At 39.0% G+C, this 16,590-nt stretch overlaps 1 protein-coding gene across 1 annotated transcript in view; it reads left to right on the plus strand.

Annotated features, from left to right (window-relative positions):
- The window catches only part of LOC139753695 (uncharacterized), a 42,546-nt gene extending 28,726 nt beyond the window's left edge, over positions 1-13,820 (plus strand). Inside the window, exon 4 of the mRNA XM_071670837.1 lies at positions 164-13,820. Coding sequence (XP_071526938.1) covers positions 164-345 — 182 coding nt within the window. The 3' untranslated portion in view covers positions 346-13,820. The remainder of the gene's footprint in view (positions 1-163) is intronic.
- Positions 13,821-16,590: the final 2,770 nt, after the last annotated feature.

Below are 16,590 nucleotides of genomic sequence, written 5' to 3' on the forward strand. Positions count from 1 at the left end.
CTTGCGCTACCTCGCAAACGCGGGAGACAGCGACAAAGTATAAAAAAAAAAAAAAAAAAAAATATATATATATATACACTTATATGAAATGAATTAAAAATGTTTTATGAAATATTCAGTTTCTACCTTATTAACCAGTGCTTAATCTTTTATGTATCATCAGATGCCTCAGAAGTAATGGATGTGAGTGATGTTGGTGCTGATGGAGAAGGACAGCTTGGAGGCATGGGCTCTAGTGTAGAAGGGTCCTGCACTGTCTCTTATATAATGTTAGCTGTTGTTATAGTTGTGATGGGAATTGGAATATCATATGTAACACTGAAGGGGACAAAAGCATTAACATAAGGTCAAATGTCTTATGTGCAATAAGCAATTATTGATAAAGCAGATTGGCTGATAAATCAAATAAAAAGGAATGTGTTCCTAAAATGTAAGACATCATTAGAATTACTTTGTGTCAAAGTATGTATTTGATTGATATGATTTAAATTACTTTATTATTTTGTTTGCTTTTTAAACATCTTCACAGATTTTGTTGACCTGTGAAGGATGATTGGGTTATGTTATATTAATTTTTTTCTTGCATTGACCTGTGAAGGATGATTGGGTTATGTTATGCTGTATTCATTTTTGTCTTGCACAGAGTATCATATTTTATACAGTTTTGCTTCAGAAGGTATATGATTGGCGCTCACACTGCACAGCTGAGTCACAGAGAGGAGTTAAAGGGATATATATCAAATCATTTGATATACTTTAATCCGCTAAGTGCTGTACTGCCACACACACACACACACACACACACACGAGACCACATGAGTGTAAGATTGTCTCTCATGAAAACACAAATATTAATCACACACACTGCATACATGTTCTCTGAGTCTTAGAGTATGAAAGATCTCATTTGGTACTTTCCTCAGTTCCCTCTTTCAGAAAGTAATAAAGGAGTGGAAGATTTCCTGCCCCCTGGTCCCATCCCTCGTAGTCACCTACAATATGCAGGAGATAAGTGGGCAGTATTCTCTCATCTCTATCCCCAGGGCCCAGGGGAAAATATATTTATTTATTTATATCATATTTATTAGACTTGATTGCTATTCCCCATGTCAGTGTGATGGTGCCAGGAAACAGACGAAGAAATGGCATATCCACTCATGGACACATAAACACCCGTACATCCACATATACATACATATACATATCAAAGTATATACATACACATACATAGATATATCTGTTTCCCATTTTAGAAAGTTAAAATACAAGGAGGGGAGGATTTCTGGCCACCCCCGCTCCCGTCCCCTCTAGTCACCTTCTACGACACGTGAGGAATGCGTGGGAAGTATTCTTTCTCCCCTATCCCCAGGGATATATGTTTATTTATTTTTATTTATTTTATTATACTTTGTCGCTGTCTCCCACTTTAGCGAGGTAGCACAAGGAAACAGACAAAAGAATGACCCAACCCACTCACATACACATGTATATACATACATGTCCACACACACACATACACATACCTATACATTTCAACATATACATACATACACAGACATATACATATATACACATGTACATGATTCATACTTACTGCCTTTATTTATTCATTCCCATCGCCACCCAACCACACATGAAATGACAACCCCCTCCCCCCTCACATGCGCGTGACGTAGCGCTAGGAAAAGACAACAAAGGCCACATTCGTTCACACGCAGTCTCTAGCTGTCATGTATAATGCATTGAAACCACAGCTGCCTTTCCACATCCAGGCCCCACAAAACTTTCCATGGTTTACCCCAGACGCTTCCCATGCCCTGGTTCAATCCATTGACAGCACGTCGACCCAGGTATACCACATCATTCCAATTCACTCTATTCCTTGCACACCTTTCACCCTCCTGCATGTTCAGGCCCCGATTGCTCAAAATCTTTTTCACTCTATCTTTCCACCTCCAATTTGGTCTCCCACTTCTCCTCATTCCCTCCACCTCTGACACATATAACCTCTTTGTCAATCTTTCCTCACTCATTCTCTCCATGTGACCAAACCATTTCAAAACACCCTCTTCTGTTCTCTCGACCACTCTTTTTATTACTATACATCTCTCTTACCCTTTCGTTACTTACTCGATCAAACTACCTTGCACCTCAAACATCTCATTTCCAACACATCCACCCTCCTCCACACAACTCTATCTATAGCCCACGCCTCGCAACAATATAACATTGTTGGAACCACTATTCCTTCAAACATACCCATTTTTGCTTTCCGAAATAATGTTCTCACCTTCCACACATTTTTCAATGCTCCCAGAACTTTCGCCCCCTCCCCCACCCCGTGACTTACTTCCACTTCCATGGTTCCTTCCGCTGCCAAATCCACTCCCATATGTCTAAAACACTTCACTTCCTCCAGATTTTCTCCATCCAAACTTACCTTCCAATTGACTTGTCCCTCAACCCTACTGTACCTTATAACCTTGCTCTCATTCACATTTACTCTCAGCTTTCTTTTGGCAGACACTTTACCAAACTCGGCCACCAGCTTCTGCAGTTTCTCACCCGAATAAGCCATCAGTGCTGTATCATCAGCGAACAACAACTGACTCACTTCCCAAGCTCTCTCATCCACAACAAACTGCATACTTGCCCCTCCTTCCAAAACTCTTGCATTCACCTCCCTAACAACCCCATCCATAAACAAATTAAACAACCATGGAGACATCATGCACCCCTGCCGCAAACCGACATTCACTGAGAACCAATCACTTACCTCTCTTCCTACTTGTACACATGCCTTACATCCTCGATAAAAACTTTTCACTGCTTCTAACAACTTGCCTCCCACACCATATATTCTTAATACCTTCCACAGAGCATCCCTGTCAACTCTGTCATGTGCCTTCTCCAGATCCATAAATGCTTCATACAAATCCATTTGCTTTTCTCTGTATTTCTCACATACATTCTTCAAAGCAAACACCTGATCCAAACATCCTCTACCACTTATGAAACCATACTGCTCTTCCCCAATCTGATGCTCTGTACATGCCTTCACCCTCTCAATCAATACCCTCCCATATAATTTCCCAGGAATACTCAACAAACTTATACATCTGTTGTTTGAGCACTCACCTTTATCCCCTTTGCCTTTGTGCATTGTCACTAAGCATGCATTTCGCCAATCCTCAGGCACCTTACTCTGAGTCATACATACATACATCCTTAACAACCATTCAACTACACAGTCACTCCCTTTTTTAATAAATTCCACTGCAATACCATCCAAACCCGCTGCTTTGCTGGCTTTCATCTTCTGCAGACTTTTACTACCTCTTCTCTGTTTACCATATCATTCTCCCTAACCCTCTCGCTTCGCACACCACCTCGACCAAAACACCCAATATCTGCCACTTTATCATCAAACACATTCAACAAACCTTCAAAATACTCACCCCATCTCCTTCTCACATCACCACTACTTGTTATTACCTCCCCATTAGCCTCCTTCACCAATTTTCCTGTTTGTTCTCTTGTCTTATGCACTTCATGTGCCTCCTTCCAAAACATCTTTTTACTCTTCGTAAAATTTAATGATACTCTCTCACCCCAACTCTCATTTGCCCTCTTTTTCACCTCTTCCACCTTTCTGTTGACCTTCTGCCTCTGTCTTTTATACATCTCCCCGTCATTTGCCCTATATCCTTGCAAAAATCATCCAAATGCCTCTCTCTTCTCTTTCACTGATAATCTTACTTCATCCCACCACTCACTACCCTTTCTAATCTGCCCACCTCTCACGCTTCTCATGCCACAAGCATCTTTTGCACAAGCCATCACTGCTTCCCTAAATACATCCCATTCCTCCCCCACTCTCCTTATGTCCTTTGCTCTCACCTTTTTCCATTCTGCACTCAGTCTTTCCTGGTACTTCCTCACACAAATCTCCTTCCCAAGCTCACTTACTCTCACCACTCTCTTCACCCCAACATTCTTTCTTCTTTTCTGAAAACCTCTACAAATCTTCACCTTCGCCTACACAAGATAATGATCAGACATCCCTCCAGTTGCACCTCTCAACACATTAACATCCAAAAGTCTCCCTTTCATGTGCCTATCAATTAACACTTGATCCAATAATGCTTTGTGGCCATCTCTCCTACTTATTTATGTATACTTATGTATATCTCTCTTTTTAAACCAGGTATTCCCAATCATCAGTCCCTTTTTAGCACACAAATCTACAAGCTCTTCACCATTTCCATTTACAGCACTGAACACCCCATGTACATCAGTTATTGCCTGAACTGCCACATTACTCACCTTTGCATTCAAATTACCCATCACTATAACCCGGTCTCATGCATCAAAACTGCTTACACACTCACTCAGCTGTTCCCAAAACACTTGCCTCTCATGATTTCTTCTCATTCCCAGGTGCATAGGCACCAATAATCACCCATCTCTCTCCATTCACTTTCAGTTTTACCCATATATATCTAGGGTTTGCTTTCTTACACTCTATCACATACCCCCACAACTTCTGTTTTAGGAGTAGTGTTACTTCTTCCCTTGCTCTTGTCCTCTCACAAACTCCTGACTTTACTCCCAAAACATTCCCAAACCACTCTTCCTCTTTACCCTTGAGCTTCGTTGCACTCTGAGCCAAAACATCCAGGTTCCTTCCTTTCCTCAAACATACTACCTATCTCTCCTTTCTCATCTTGGTTACATCCACACACATTTAGACACCCTGATCACCCCTATCTGAGCTTTCAAGGAGGATGAACACTCCCCACGTGACTCCTTCTGTTTCACCTTTTAGAAAGTTAAAATACAAGGAGGGGAGGGTTTCTAGCCCCCCCGCTCCCGTCCCCTTTAGTCGCCTTCTGTGACACGTGAGGAATGCTTGGGAAGTATTCTTTCTTCCCTATCCCCAGGGATAATATATATATATATATATATATATTTTATTCCTCACGTGTCGTAGAAGGCGACTAGAGGGGACAGGAGCGGGGGACCAGAAATCCTCCCCTCCTTGTTTTTTAACTTTCTAAAAAATGGGAAAACGCTACCTCGCAAACGCGGGAGACAGCAACAAAGCAAAATAGATAAAATAAATAATATTTTATTTATTTATTTTACTTTGTCGCTGTTTCCCGCGTTAGCGAGGTAGCGCAAGGAAACAGACAAAAGAATGGCCCAACCCACCCACATACACATGTATATACATGCATGTCCACACATGCCAATATACATACCTATACATCTCAACGTATACATATATATACACACACAGACATATATACACATGTACGTAATTCATACTGTCTGCCTTTTTTCATTCCCATCGCCACCCCGCCACACATGAAATAACAAACCCCCACCCCCCTGCATGTGCACGAGGTAGTGCTAGGAAAAGACAACAAAGGCCACATTCGTTCCCATTCAGTCTCTAGCTGTCATGTATAATTCACCGAAACCACAGCTCCCTTTCCACATCCAGGCCCCACAGAACTTTCCATGGTTTACCCCAGACGCTTCACATGCCCTGGTTCAATCCACTGACAGCACATCGACCCCAGTATACCACATCATTCCAATTCACTCCATTCCTTGCACGCCTTTCACCCTCCTGCATGTTCAGGCCCCAGTCACTCAAAATCTTTATCACTCCATCTTTCCGCCTCCAATTTGGTCTCCCACTTCTCATTCCCTCCACGTCTGACATGTATATCCTCTTGGTCAATCTTTCCTCACTTATTCTCTCCGTGTGATCAAACCATTTCAAAACACCCTCTTCTGCTCTCTCAACCACACTCTTTTTATTACCACATATCTCTCTTACCCTATTATCGCTTACTCGATTAAACCACTTCACACCACATATTGTCCCTAAACATCTCATTTCCAGCACATCCACCCTACTAAGCCCAGCTCTATCTATAGCCCATTCCTCGCAACTATATAACATTGTTGGAACCACTACTCCTTCAAACATACCCATTTTTGCTTTCCGAGATAATGTTCTTGACTTCCACACATTCTTCAGCGCTCCCAGAACTTTCACCCCCTCCATCACACTATGATTCACTTCCACTTTCATGGTTCCATCTGCTGCCAAATCCACTCCCAGATATCTAAAACACTTTACTTCCTCCAGTTTTTCTCCATTCAAACTTACCTACCAGTTGACTTGTCCCTCAACCCTACTGTACCTAATAACCTTGCTCTTATTCACATTTACTCTCAACTTTCTTCTTTCACACACTTTACCAAACTCAGTCACCATCTTCTACAGTTTCTCACACAAATCAGCCACCAGTGCTGTATCATCAGCGAACAACAACTGACTCACTTCCCAAGCTCTCTCATCCACAACAGTTTGCATACTTGCCCCTCTTTCCAAAACTCTTGCATTCACCTCCCTAACAACCCCATTCATAAACAAATTCAACAACCATGGAGACATCACGCACCAGGAATGGATGAAAGTAAGCAAGTATGAATGTGTACCTGTGTATTTATGTATATGTCTCTGTATCTGTATGTATATGTGTATATGTTGATATGTAAGTGTATATGTGTGTGTATGGACATTTATGTATATATATGTGTATATGAGTGGATGGGCTATTCTTTCTTCGTCTGTTTCCTGGCACTACCTGACTGACACTGGAAACAGCAACCAAGTATAATAAATATGAATAAATGAATATATTGTTGTGGTTGTTTACTTTGCATATGATTTTTTTCAGCCTGTCAAATTTTGCTGTTCCCCTTATCTTAATGAGACACCTAATTTTTCACTGACCAGCACTTAAAGGATTAGTCATACCTTGGAAATTAGAGGTGTTGATATGTGATTCATTTTTGTCTTGTATAGCATTGCAAGCGTTTATAGATCACTCTGTCCATCATCATTGCCTGTGTGATTGTCTGTCTGTCTCTTTTTGGGAGTCATACTTTAACCTGGAGCTCAACCTTGATCATAATCGAAACCCAAATAAGAGATTCATTAACCATTAAACAGTGGAATTAACAGCAGTACCTATCAACTTAGGCGCTGTAAGAGAAAATCATATCCTATGAAATAATAGACTGGCATGTAGAAGTAATAGAAAATACTCAAAAAGTATTATAAATACTTTGCATAGTCCACTTCTGAGTTATGGTCAGAGGTGAGTACATTTGACGTGTCTACTGCTCCTAGTATGAGAGAAGGATGTGAAGATATTATTTATTTATTTCTATTGGAGTTGGATGATCACTCTGCTCTTATTTCATACACCTAGTCCCCATTTGATATTGGAGATGCATTCCTGGAAAACACGGCTTCACGGAATCACCAGATTGTGAATCCCAGTTTACCTTGAGATTCATTGAGATACGGGTGATTACATTCCTGGTTGAGATTTCTCAGCCTAATTTTCACACAAAGAATATTTATAAAATGTTAAGAAACATGCAGTACAATGTAGGTACATCATTAATCTTATCATTAATCTTATCATGTAGGTAAGAAAACAGCTTAGAATAGGATTGTTTAACAAAAATATATTACTAAAGAAAAGGCATGTCACTTTGGTTTTTCTCTTCAATTCAGGCACTCACTGTTCTTTCCATGTTTTCCACAAATTCACCTCTGGTTTGAGTGATCTTCATGTCACTTTGGTGGCACATTGTCTCGCCTAATTGCATGCTCAGGATTAGTCTCACTGACTTAGTGGACAAAGTGAGAGGTGTGGCAATATCAGCACCACACTTGATTTGTTTCAAAAGACTTCAAAATGTCTAACTTTACTTCCAAGATGATGCCCTTCTTTTCCCACAAGTACAAGATTCATATGAGCAGTTTCCATCTGTAGTCCTTGAGTGTTTGAGAAGGTTATGCCACAACTTTTATTTTTTGCATGTCATTATTATTTTATTTACTTTTTAATGGACACCATGTAAACAAATCTTCTGGTTGTGGTGGAACATGTAGCAGGGACTAGGTGTACTTAGGCACAGCGATGGTGTGAATAACGTGAATATATCTTGTAATATTACACAACACAGTAAAAATTAGTGTGAGAAGGGAAACTGGCAAGCATTTGTGGGAGAATAACATCACAGAATGATAATCAAAGGCACTGCTGCAACATGATAAAGAAGTAATTATTTACCAGAAACCCAGCCCCAATAACCCCAGTATATTGATACAGTCTGCCTGCTTGATATAATTTTTTTTTTTTTTGTAATGTTTAGCTAAAACAGTGCAAAGCAGTCATTTAATCTTACCAGAAAGCCCAGTCAGTGGTGCTGTGTGTGTGAGGTATATTGTTGAGGAGTGTGTTGGAGGGAAGGAGGTGGATGCAGGAATCATTACCTTCATACCCTCCTACCACCCACCTGTCTGGCTTGGGGCTTGCAATTTAATATGAATTGTTTTATGTATTATTATGATGTATTACAAAGGCATTCAAACAGCAAAAGACCATTGGGTCCTCTTAACGCTGGTTATGATGATAGAAGATATCCAAAATTCATAGATGATTGTTGGAAAAGTTATAAGGCACATAAATGAATCAAAAGAGATGAGCCTGCAAACTGTCAGTGTATCAAAGGAGGCACAAATAATTGTAGTGATGGACATGAAGCAAAAGATGTGTGAAGTCTATTCTTAAACATGTCTATAGCTCTGCTTTCAACCATGCTAATTGGCAGATCATTCCTTATGTTTACAGTCTTGTTGAAGAAAATTTACTACACCTCATTTGAGGTAAAATACTTGCCCACATGTTTGTATTAGTTACTGCAGGTGAAATCAGACAAAACAAGTCTTGAGTTGCTTGACAGATCAAAACTATCAAAGCCTTTCATGAATTTGAATACTTGTATCAGATCACCTCATAATCTCTTTTTTTAAGCCAAACAGATTTTTAGTCAAGTAATCAGCTCACATAGGATTTGCTTATAAGCCCAAGAATCATCTTGGTAACTCTGTACTGCATTCTTTCCATTCTGTTTGTCTTTTTGATAGACAGGGGTGACAAAAACTGAACACAGTTCAAGATGGAGATGGCTAATGAATTGTAAAGAGTAAGAATGATTTCCCTGGACTTTAATTCAGAGGCCCTAGGCCCTAGCTAATGAATCCAGAAAAAAAAATCTTTTTTCACTGCCTCTGTGCACTTCTTATTTGGTTTTAGGTCACCAAAGAGTATTATTCCCAAATCTTTTTTTTTTCATTCACCTTTTGCAGTTCAACAGAATTCATACTGCATCTTACCTTTTCGTTTTTACTTCACTATGTAAAACAGTGCATTAATCGATACAAAATTGATTTACCACCTGTGAGCCAAGTTTATCGTGTGGTCTGAGTCAGTTTGCAGTTGGACACATTGAAGTTCATTCATAGATTTATTTCCCAGCTTTGCATCATCAATGAATTTTAATATCTTCCCCTGCAGCCCATTATCAATATTGCTGATAATACGAGAAAGAGAACTGGTCTCAAAACTGATCATTGTGGCACACTAATTGTTACATCCACCTATTCTGAGGCCTAGCCATTAATTACAACTCTTTGTTTACAACCAGTTTCCCATCTACCAAAGTACAACCCTGTCAGTGCCATGTGACCTAAATTTTGCTAGTAAGCTTCGATGCGGAACCTTATTGAATGCTTTTCAGAAACCTAGAGAGTTGACATCAACTGCTTTACTTTTGTCATACATGATGATTATATCATAAACGAAATCAATCAAATCTGATAAACATGAGTGATTTCATAGAATAGTTAATTAAACGATAGCCCTCTAAATGGTTTACAGTTACATCTCAAATGATGGTTTCCATAAAGTGCTCAGTTACTGACATGAAGCTAATTTGACAATGATTTCCAGGTAGTGACTTGTTTTCTTTTTCGAATATTGGTGTTACATTGGCAAATTTCCATTCATCTGGAATTTTTCCTGTAGTAAATGACTTACTGAAAAGGGCAGTCAGGGGGTTAACTATCTCATATTTTGCTTCTTCATTGTCCTGGAGAAAACTTATTATGGCCAGCTATTTTATTTATTTTCATTCAGTTTATACATTTAGTATGTTCATCTTTTACATCGTTTTGTTGCAGTACATTCTTCTCTCTTTATCAGTGAAACTGGATTTGGTACAGGTTGTGACTTCAGTCCTAAATACAAATGCAAAAATGACCTTTAAGATTTTTGCTATGGCTTTGTTATCATGAACAAAGTCACCATTTTCTGTAAGTAATGGACCAACTGACTAGGAAATGACCATCCTGCTTTTAATTTACTGTAAAACTCATTAGTGTTTCTTTGATTATTTTCAGCAATATACACTTCATGTTGATGTTTACTTTGTCATGTACATAACTTACTCTTTTCATATTGGCTATTGGACTCTTTGAGTATCTTATGAGCTGCTTTCTTAAACAACAGGCACTTTATTATCTCTATTCCACCCACCTTGGCTTCATTTTAGAAGTAGACCACGTACTATGCAATGACACATTTCCTTCACTGTTTCAAAGGTTGTACTAAAGCTTTTCCATGCTACATTTATGTCATTTTTTTTTATTTCCCATATCATTCAAGGTTTTCCTGTCAAGAGCATTGCAAAAATCATAAAAATTTGCAAGTTTAAAATCAGGGATTTCTTTGCGACTGTCGTGTTAACCAACATTACATGTGGTGTTGAAAGTGTCCTCAAAGGTAATTTTTCAGTGATCACTTGTAATCATTTGTACCAAACTTTTGGAAAACCACCTTTTCTCCTGTGGGATTTTCTTGCTAATCCTTATATGTTTTAGAGCCTTAAGAACATGGAATAAGTTACTCCTCAAATCTAAAACATCCGACTTTTACCCTTAGCACTTTTAAAGCAATGCCCTGAACTTTCTCGAGAACAGCCTCAGATATATAATGGAAGGATGGAGACCTCCGTTTTCATATTAAACTGCATTTCCCCAGGCCTTGCTAAGTCAAATGGGATTTAAGCTGATTGTTGTTTAATTCATCCTCCTTCCTTCATATCATCCTGGAAAGTGTACACAAAGTCTCAGCAGATATTTGTGCCTTTTGTGAATCTTGTTACTCAAGAATGGAACATTTACTTAAACTAGAGCTCACTGACAGAGTCTTGAGAGATGCCATAAAATAGGTGTTTGTTCCATGCAGAGACTTTAATGTGGTCTTCATTATCTAAGTAACACTGAAAACAAAAGGCTGTTTTCTTTTGATAAAGGATATAAGTTAGAGTTTTTGTAATCCTCACTCATTAGTGACTTCCATTTTCTTCCAAAGAAAGTGCAAGGAGTAGACAGCAAGCTCAGAATTCTTTTATACCTAATCTTATAAGGAATTGTTGTAGAGGGCTGTACCATTCCTTTCATACTCTTCTGAGAGGGTATGCAGGGTTATGCCATGAGTAAAAAGTCACTTTTGGCAAAGTTGTCTTGCCAGATTAGGATCCCGATGAAGAACTTTTCACTCCAGAGAAGCCCAAGATTTATGGAGGTCTAACAAGTGGGAATGTCTAATGTTAAAAGAGGATCTGAATTGGGAGTTTGAAATCCCAGCCACCCATAAAGAAAATTTTTATAATGGCCCCCAACTTGGCTGTTGCAAAATTACATTGGTAGAGAAGATAGGAAAGTATGTCATAAGAGTGTGCAGTATGACCATTACACATTAACATTTTTTTTCATTCTAACAAAGAGAACCAGATGGGAAAAAATATTTTTGCTTTGTCTTTTTTAAGACCCACATACTGACACAGGTTCAAGATCACTTTACAAATTATTTTGTCAAACCTTGCAGTTAATAAACTGAACATTTCTCTTGAACTGAAATGACATTTACTGGCACAGTCCAATACAACCTAGAAAGAGAAAATTTTTGGCCCTTAAAGTTAGTACAGTCCTGGTAGGTCAAGTTGATGCCACTGAGTTTATGCACAGCCCCACATATCTTTACTAAAGTAATATCTGTCTAGGTCCCAAAATTAACATCTTCCAAAACAGGAGTTCTGGTTTACCTTGAATACTTTTTGGTGATTTCATCATTAAAGGAGAAATATGCCAGACAAGAGCTTCAAATCCTGAACACCTTTCAAAAAGCATTTGTCGACAACCAGGAAAAGTTCCATGTAAGTCCCAGTCAGGAATTTACATGGCAAGAAAAAGGCTGGAACTTAGGTGCACTCTTTGTCTTCCCAAGGGAAAAGTTCAGGACTACATAAATGTTGACATTACCTTTTGATCCCGGACCATAATATCCTGACATTAACAGTTTTGCAGCCCTGTGCATTGACGTGGTAAGACTGTAAGCCAGAAAGGTTATCTTCTGAGTAGACACATTTTTCTCTCAAAAAACAGAGATCTTTCAAGAACATGTCCCTAGGAACCACCAAAACTCCATACCATGGAGACAACTAGCAACTTCTGTTGAGATTTGGATGTGTACATCTAATCAAATCCATTCTTTGGAGGGACATGTAAGTGTAGGTCCTTGGATATATGTACAAAATTCCTCTCGTATTTACAAAATGGAGCTGTTGGCCCCATGTTTGTTTGTTTCCTCAAATGTCCAGAATCCAGGGTGTAAAATTTTATTTGTGATGAACAATACTATGGCTGTCCATTGCCTGATGAACAAGGGCTCTTGCAAATCCTTACATCTCGTAGTTAATGGAAAAGATTCCCTCCCTGGCAATGCCCACGTGCCTTTTTCTCCCAAACCTTTTACCTTCAAGGAATATGTAACATCTAGACAGGTACCCATTAAGATCAAACATAGTGACATTAGAAATGTCTGCAGGGAAAGACTTTAAGTGGCACCCCAGGTGGATCTCTTTGCCAACCATTACATTACTGCACATGTATGCATCTCCAGCTTTAGACATGGGGCACTTGTATTGAAACTCTGTCCATGGAAGGGAGTCATTGGAACCAGATTTATCTGTTTTCTATTTGTACATCTTGTGGGAAAAGTTCTCAAGCTCGTTGATTTTCAGGATTGAGTAATGGTGGTAGCCCCAGCGTGGGACAAACTATAATGCAAGACTTCTTCAACAATGCCAAACTGTACTCCTCTGATGATACCTTAGATCACAGTTTTTTTGTTTTTTTTGCAGGATGTGGATTTTGGAATTTATACATATAGATTTTCTCAGCATCTCTACAGGCAAAGGTTTAAAAAATGTATATCAAATGACATTTTGCATAACATTTGTCCTTCAGTATACTCAAAGACAGTACCAGTTGGTCAGGAAAGCCTTTCAGTCTTTCCTTGAAGAATTTGATGTGTTGAATGTCACTGAAGCTTTATGTTTAGAGTCCTTTAGATTTTTTCTGACAAGAATAAGGCTAGTAACACCATTGCATCATATAAGAATGCACTTCAAGAACCTCTGTCCATGAGATTTGGTATTATTATTATTATTATAGTCATTATTTGGGAAGAACTCAGTCTTGCTGCCTGAGGAGACCAGTTGCTTCTCCACAGCCCAAAGTGGGAGCTTTCTAAAGTTCAAAATCTTCTACAGTCTAATAGGTATTCAGACCAGTTCGCCAAGTTTTCTTATGAAGACTTTTTCTCATAACTGTGGCTGTGAGAGGAAAGTTAGTGAAATATATGCCATATTCAGACACAGGAATGAAACTACTAAGAAATAGCCCTGTTGTCATCAACTCTTGAAAAACTTCATAAAAGAGCACCATGCCTTATATCCTGTAAATTCTCTCTCTCTCTCTCTCTCTCTCTCTCTCTCTCTCTCTCTCTCTCTCTCTCTCTCTCTCTCTCTCTCTCTCTCTCTCTCTCTCTCTCTCTCTCTCTCTCTCTCTCTCTCTCTCTCTCTCTCTCTCTCTCTCTCTCTCTCTCTCTCTCTCTCTCTCTCTCTCTCTCTCTCTCTCTCTCTCTCTCTCTCTCTCTCTCTCTCTCTCTCTCTCTCTCTCTCTCTCTCTCTCTCTCTCTCTCTCTCTCTCTCTCTCTCTCTCTCTCTCTCTCTCTCTCTCTCTCTCTCTCTCTCTCTCTCTCTCTCTCTCTCTCTCTCTCTCTCTCTCTCTCTCTCTCTCTCTCTCTCTCTCTCTCTCTCTCTCTCTCTCTCTCTCTCTCTCTCTCTCTCTCTCTCTCTCTCTCTCTCTCTCTCTCTCTCTCTCTCTCTCTCTCTCTCTCTCTCTCTCTCTCTCTCTCTCTCTCTCTCTCTCTCTCTCTCTCTCTCTCTCTCTCTCTCTCATGTGCATGTGGACTTAACTTACTAATTTACTTTGGAACCATGAAACCTTTTCTGGTTAGAAATATCTCTTACATAGATTAAGAAACTAATTTTATTGGCTCAGCATGGGCTTAGTGCTAGAGTATATGATGAGAGCAAGGTGGCATCATCCATTACCATTTCTCAGAGACCTTTCATTGAAGAAAATCATGTAAAGGCTCTTTTGACATTCATCTACCACTTTTGTCAGATGGTACTTTAGATATTGTAGATCTACCCTGTATGGCTCTGGGAACTTCCCCAAGAGAGACAGATTCCAGTGTGCCTTTGTATCACCATTTAATTTTGCGTCTAGGTTTAATCTTCATATCTGAAATTTATTTTCCAAACCATTCTCCTTCATACAGGTATGCTGTCATGCTCATGGGACAAACTGCAGAGGAGAGAAATACATGTCTTGAAAATTTTAAATCCTTTTCTCTCCAAGGCAGTGTCCCACTTGCATTTTTTTTTCTCTTTGAGTTTTCTTACTTTGCCTTGCTTCCCCCTTTCTTTTTTTGAAAAACATTTCACTTTATCAGCTGTGACTACTTTTGGATTGTCACCAGCAGTCTGCAAAGTCTGAGTTTTTACGCAGCTTGGTGGAACAGGTCGATGACAATCATTTCTGTGTCAGGTCCAAAAAAGCAAGCTGCCACAACCATGATTAAGTGGATAGCAAAGGAAGTGGGAAGACCAGCACTTCCTCACTTGAAACACTGAGGGTTGGAAGGTCTTAACCCTGATTTTCATAGAGAATATCTAAGAGAGTCCCTCATGCCAACAGGACACTGCCTTGGAAAGAATAGATATTTCAGTGTTCAGACCTACATTTTTTCATTCTTGTTTGTCAATATCTGCTTTCATGAGGTGTAAGAAAATAGCATTCAGAAACTTTGTGTATAATCAGAGGTTTTGATTTCTGGTTGTTGCTCTTTGCTTGACTGTGAACTGAAAACTGGGATTGTGTAGTACAGGTACACCATCGATTTTCTGGCAGCTGATGGCTCTGCACCTCCTTTTGTCCAGACAGAATTACATGAGGGAACTGGAAATTACCATGGCCACACATGGCGTTTTGTGTTGAGCGCGCTTATTTACATTCTTTACGCTGCACTTGTTAGTGGTGATACTGCAATTCTGTGAAATTCTTAGTGTATTTTGCTTAAATCTAACCCTAACTATGGCTTCTAAGACATATGAGAGTGTCAGTCGTGGCGTCAAACTTAAACACCAGTCCATATCGATCCAAGATAAAGTAGAACTGTTGAAAAAATGGACTATTGTGTTTCAGTGCATAAGCTGTGTGACATCTACAGTATTGGTTCATCAACTGTTTATGATATAAAGAAGCAAAGGGAGAAAATATTGAAATTCTATGCAGACAGCGATTCCTAGAAGCAAATGACGATTAGAAAAACTATGAAAGATGGTAAGAGTACCAAGCACAATCAGGTGATGATGCAATGGTTTCAACAGCATTGGAGTGATGGAGTGGACTTGTCAGTAAGCATGATAATGGACCAGGCTAAGTTGTTCCATAAAGAACTTAAATTACAACATGAGCGTGACTTTAGTGAAGGATGGATTCAAAAATTCAAGAAGCGTCATGGAATTTCCATGGATAAAGTGTGCAGAGAAAAGCGGTCTGCAAACCACGAAGAAGTTGCCGAGTATGTGGATGAATTTGCAAAACTCGTAGCTGACAAGCATCTCAGTCCTGAGCAGGTGTATGATGTATTTCATTTATTTGATTTACATTTAATATTTGTTTAATTTAAATTTCTAGCAGTCCATGGTATACTTTAGGCAATTGGAGATGTATAATTAGTGGGGGTTGGTTAGAGGTGCGTTGAGGAATTATTATTACATGATCACGGTTGGTCCGGCAAAATGGTTAATTTTGGCAAGGCTTTGGAACCAAGAGTGCCGGAAAATCGAAAGTGTACCTGTTATTTGTTTCAGTCATGATGATTTGTTTCAATATACATCTGTATTTGTGTAACTAATGATCCATCACCATGGTAATGTATTTAATCTTCAATCTTTAGTTTGGGATTTCTGACACATTTCTCATTTTACTTTGTGAATTTTTGAATGTTGGTATCATTTTTGGTTTATAATTTTTGCAGGATACAGCGATGTGGATTTAGTCATGGGATATTCCTGTATAAATATTTTGGATATGATAAGTACCATTTTTTTTATATCATTTAGTTAAGTATGCAGTTTCAGCTTTTTCAGTGATAATTGCCAAAAAGCAGTACATTATATAAACATCATATTAATACACTTGTCATATCTTTGAATAGATTGGTATTCAAA

Source organism: Panulirus ornatus, chromosome 1 (assembly GCF_036320965.1).
Source record: "Panulirus ornatus isolate Po-2019 chromosome 1, ASM3632096v1, whole genome shotgun sequence".
NCBI classification, from domain to species: Eukaryota; Metazoa; Arthropoda; class Malacostraca; order Decapoda; family Palinuridae; genus Panulirus; species Panulirus ornatus.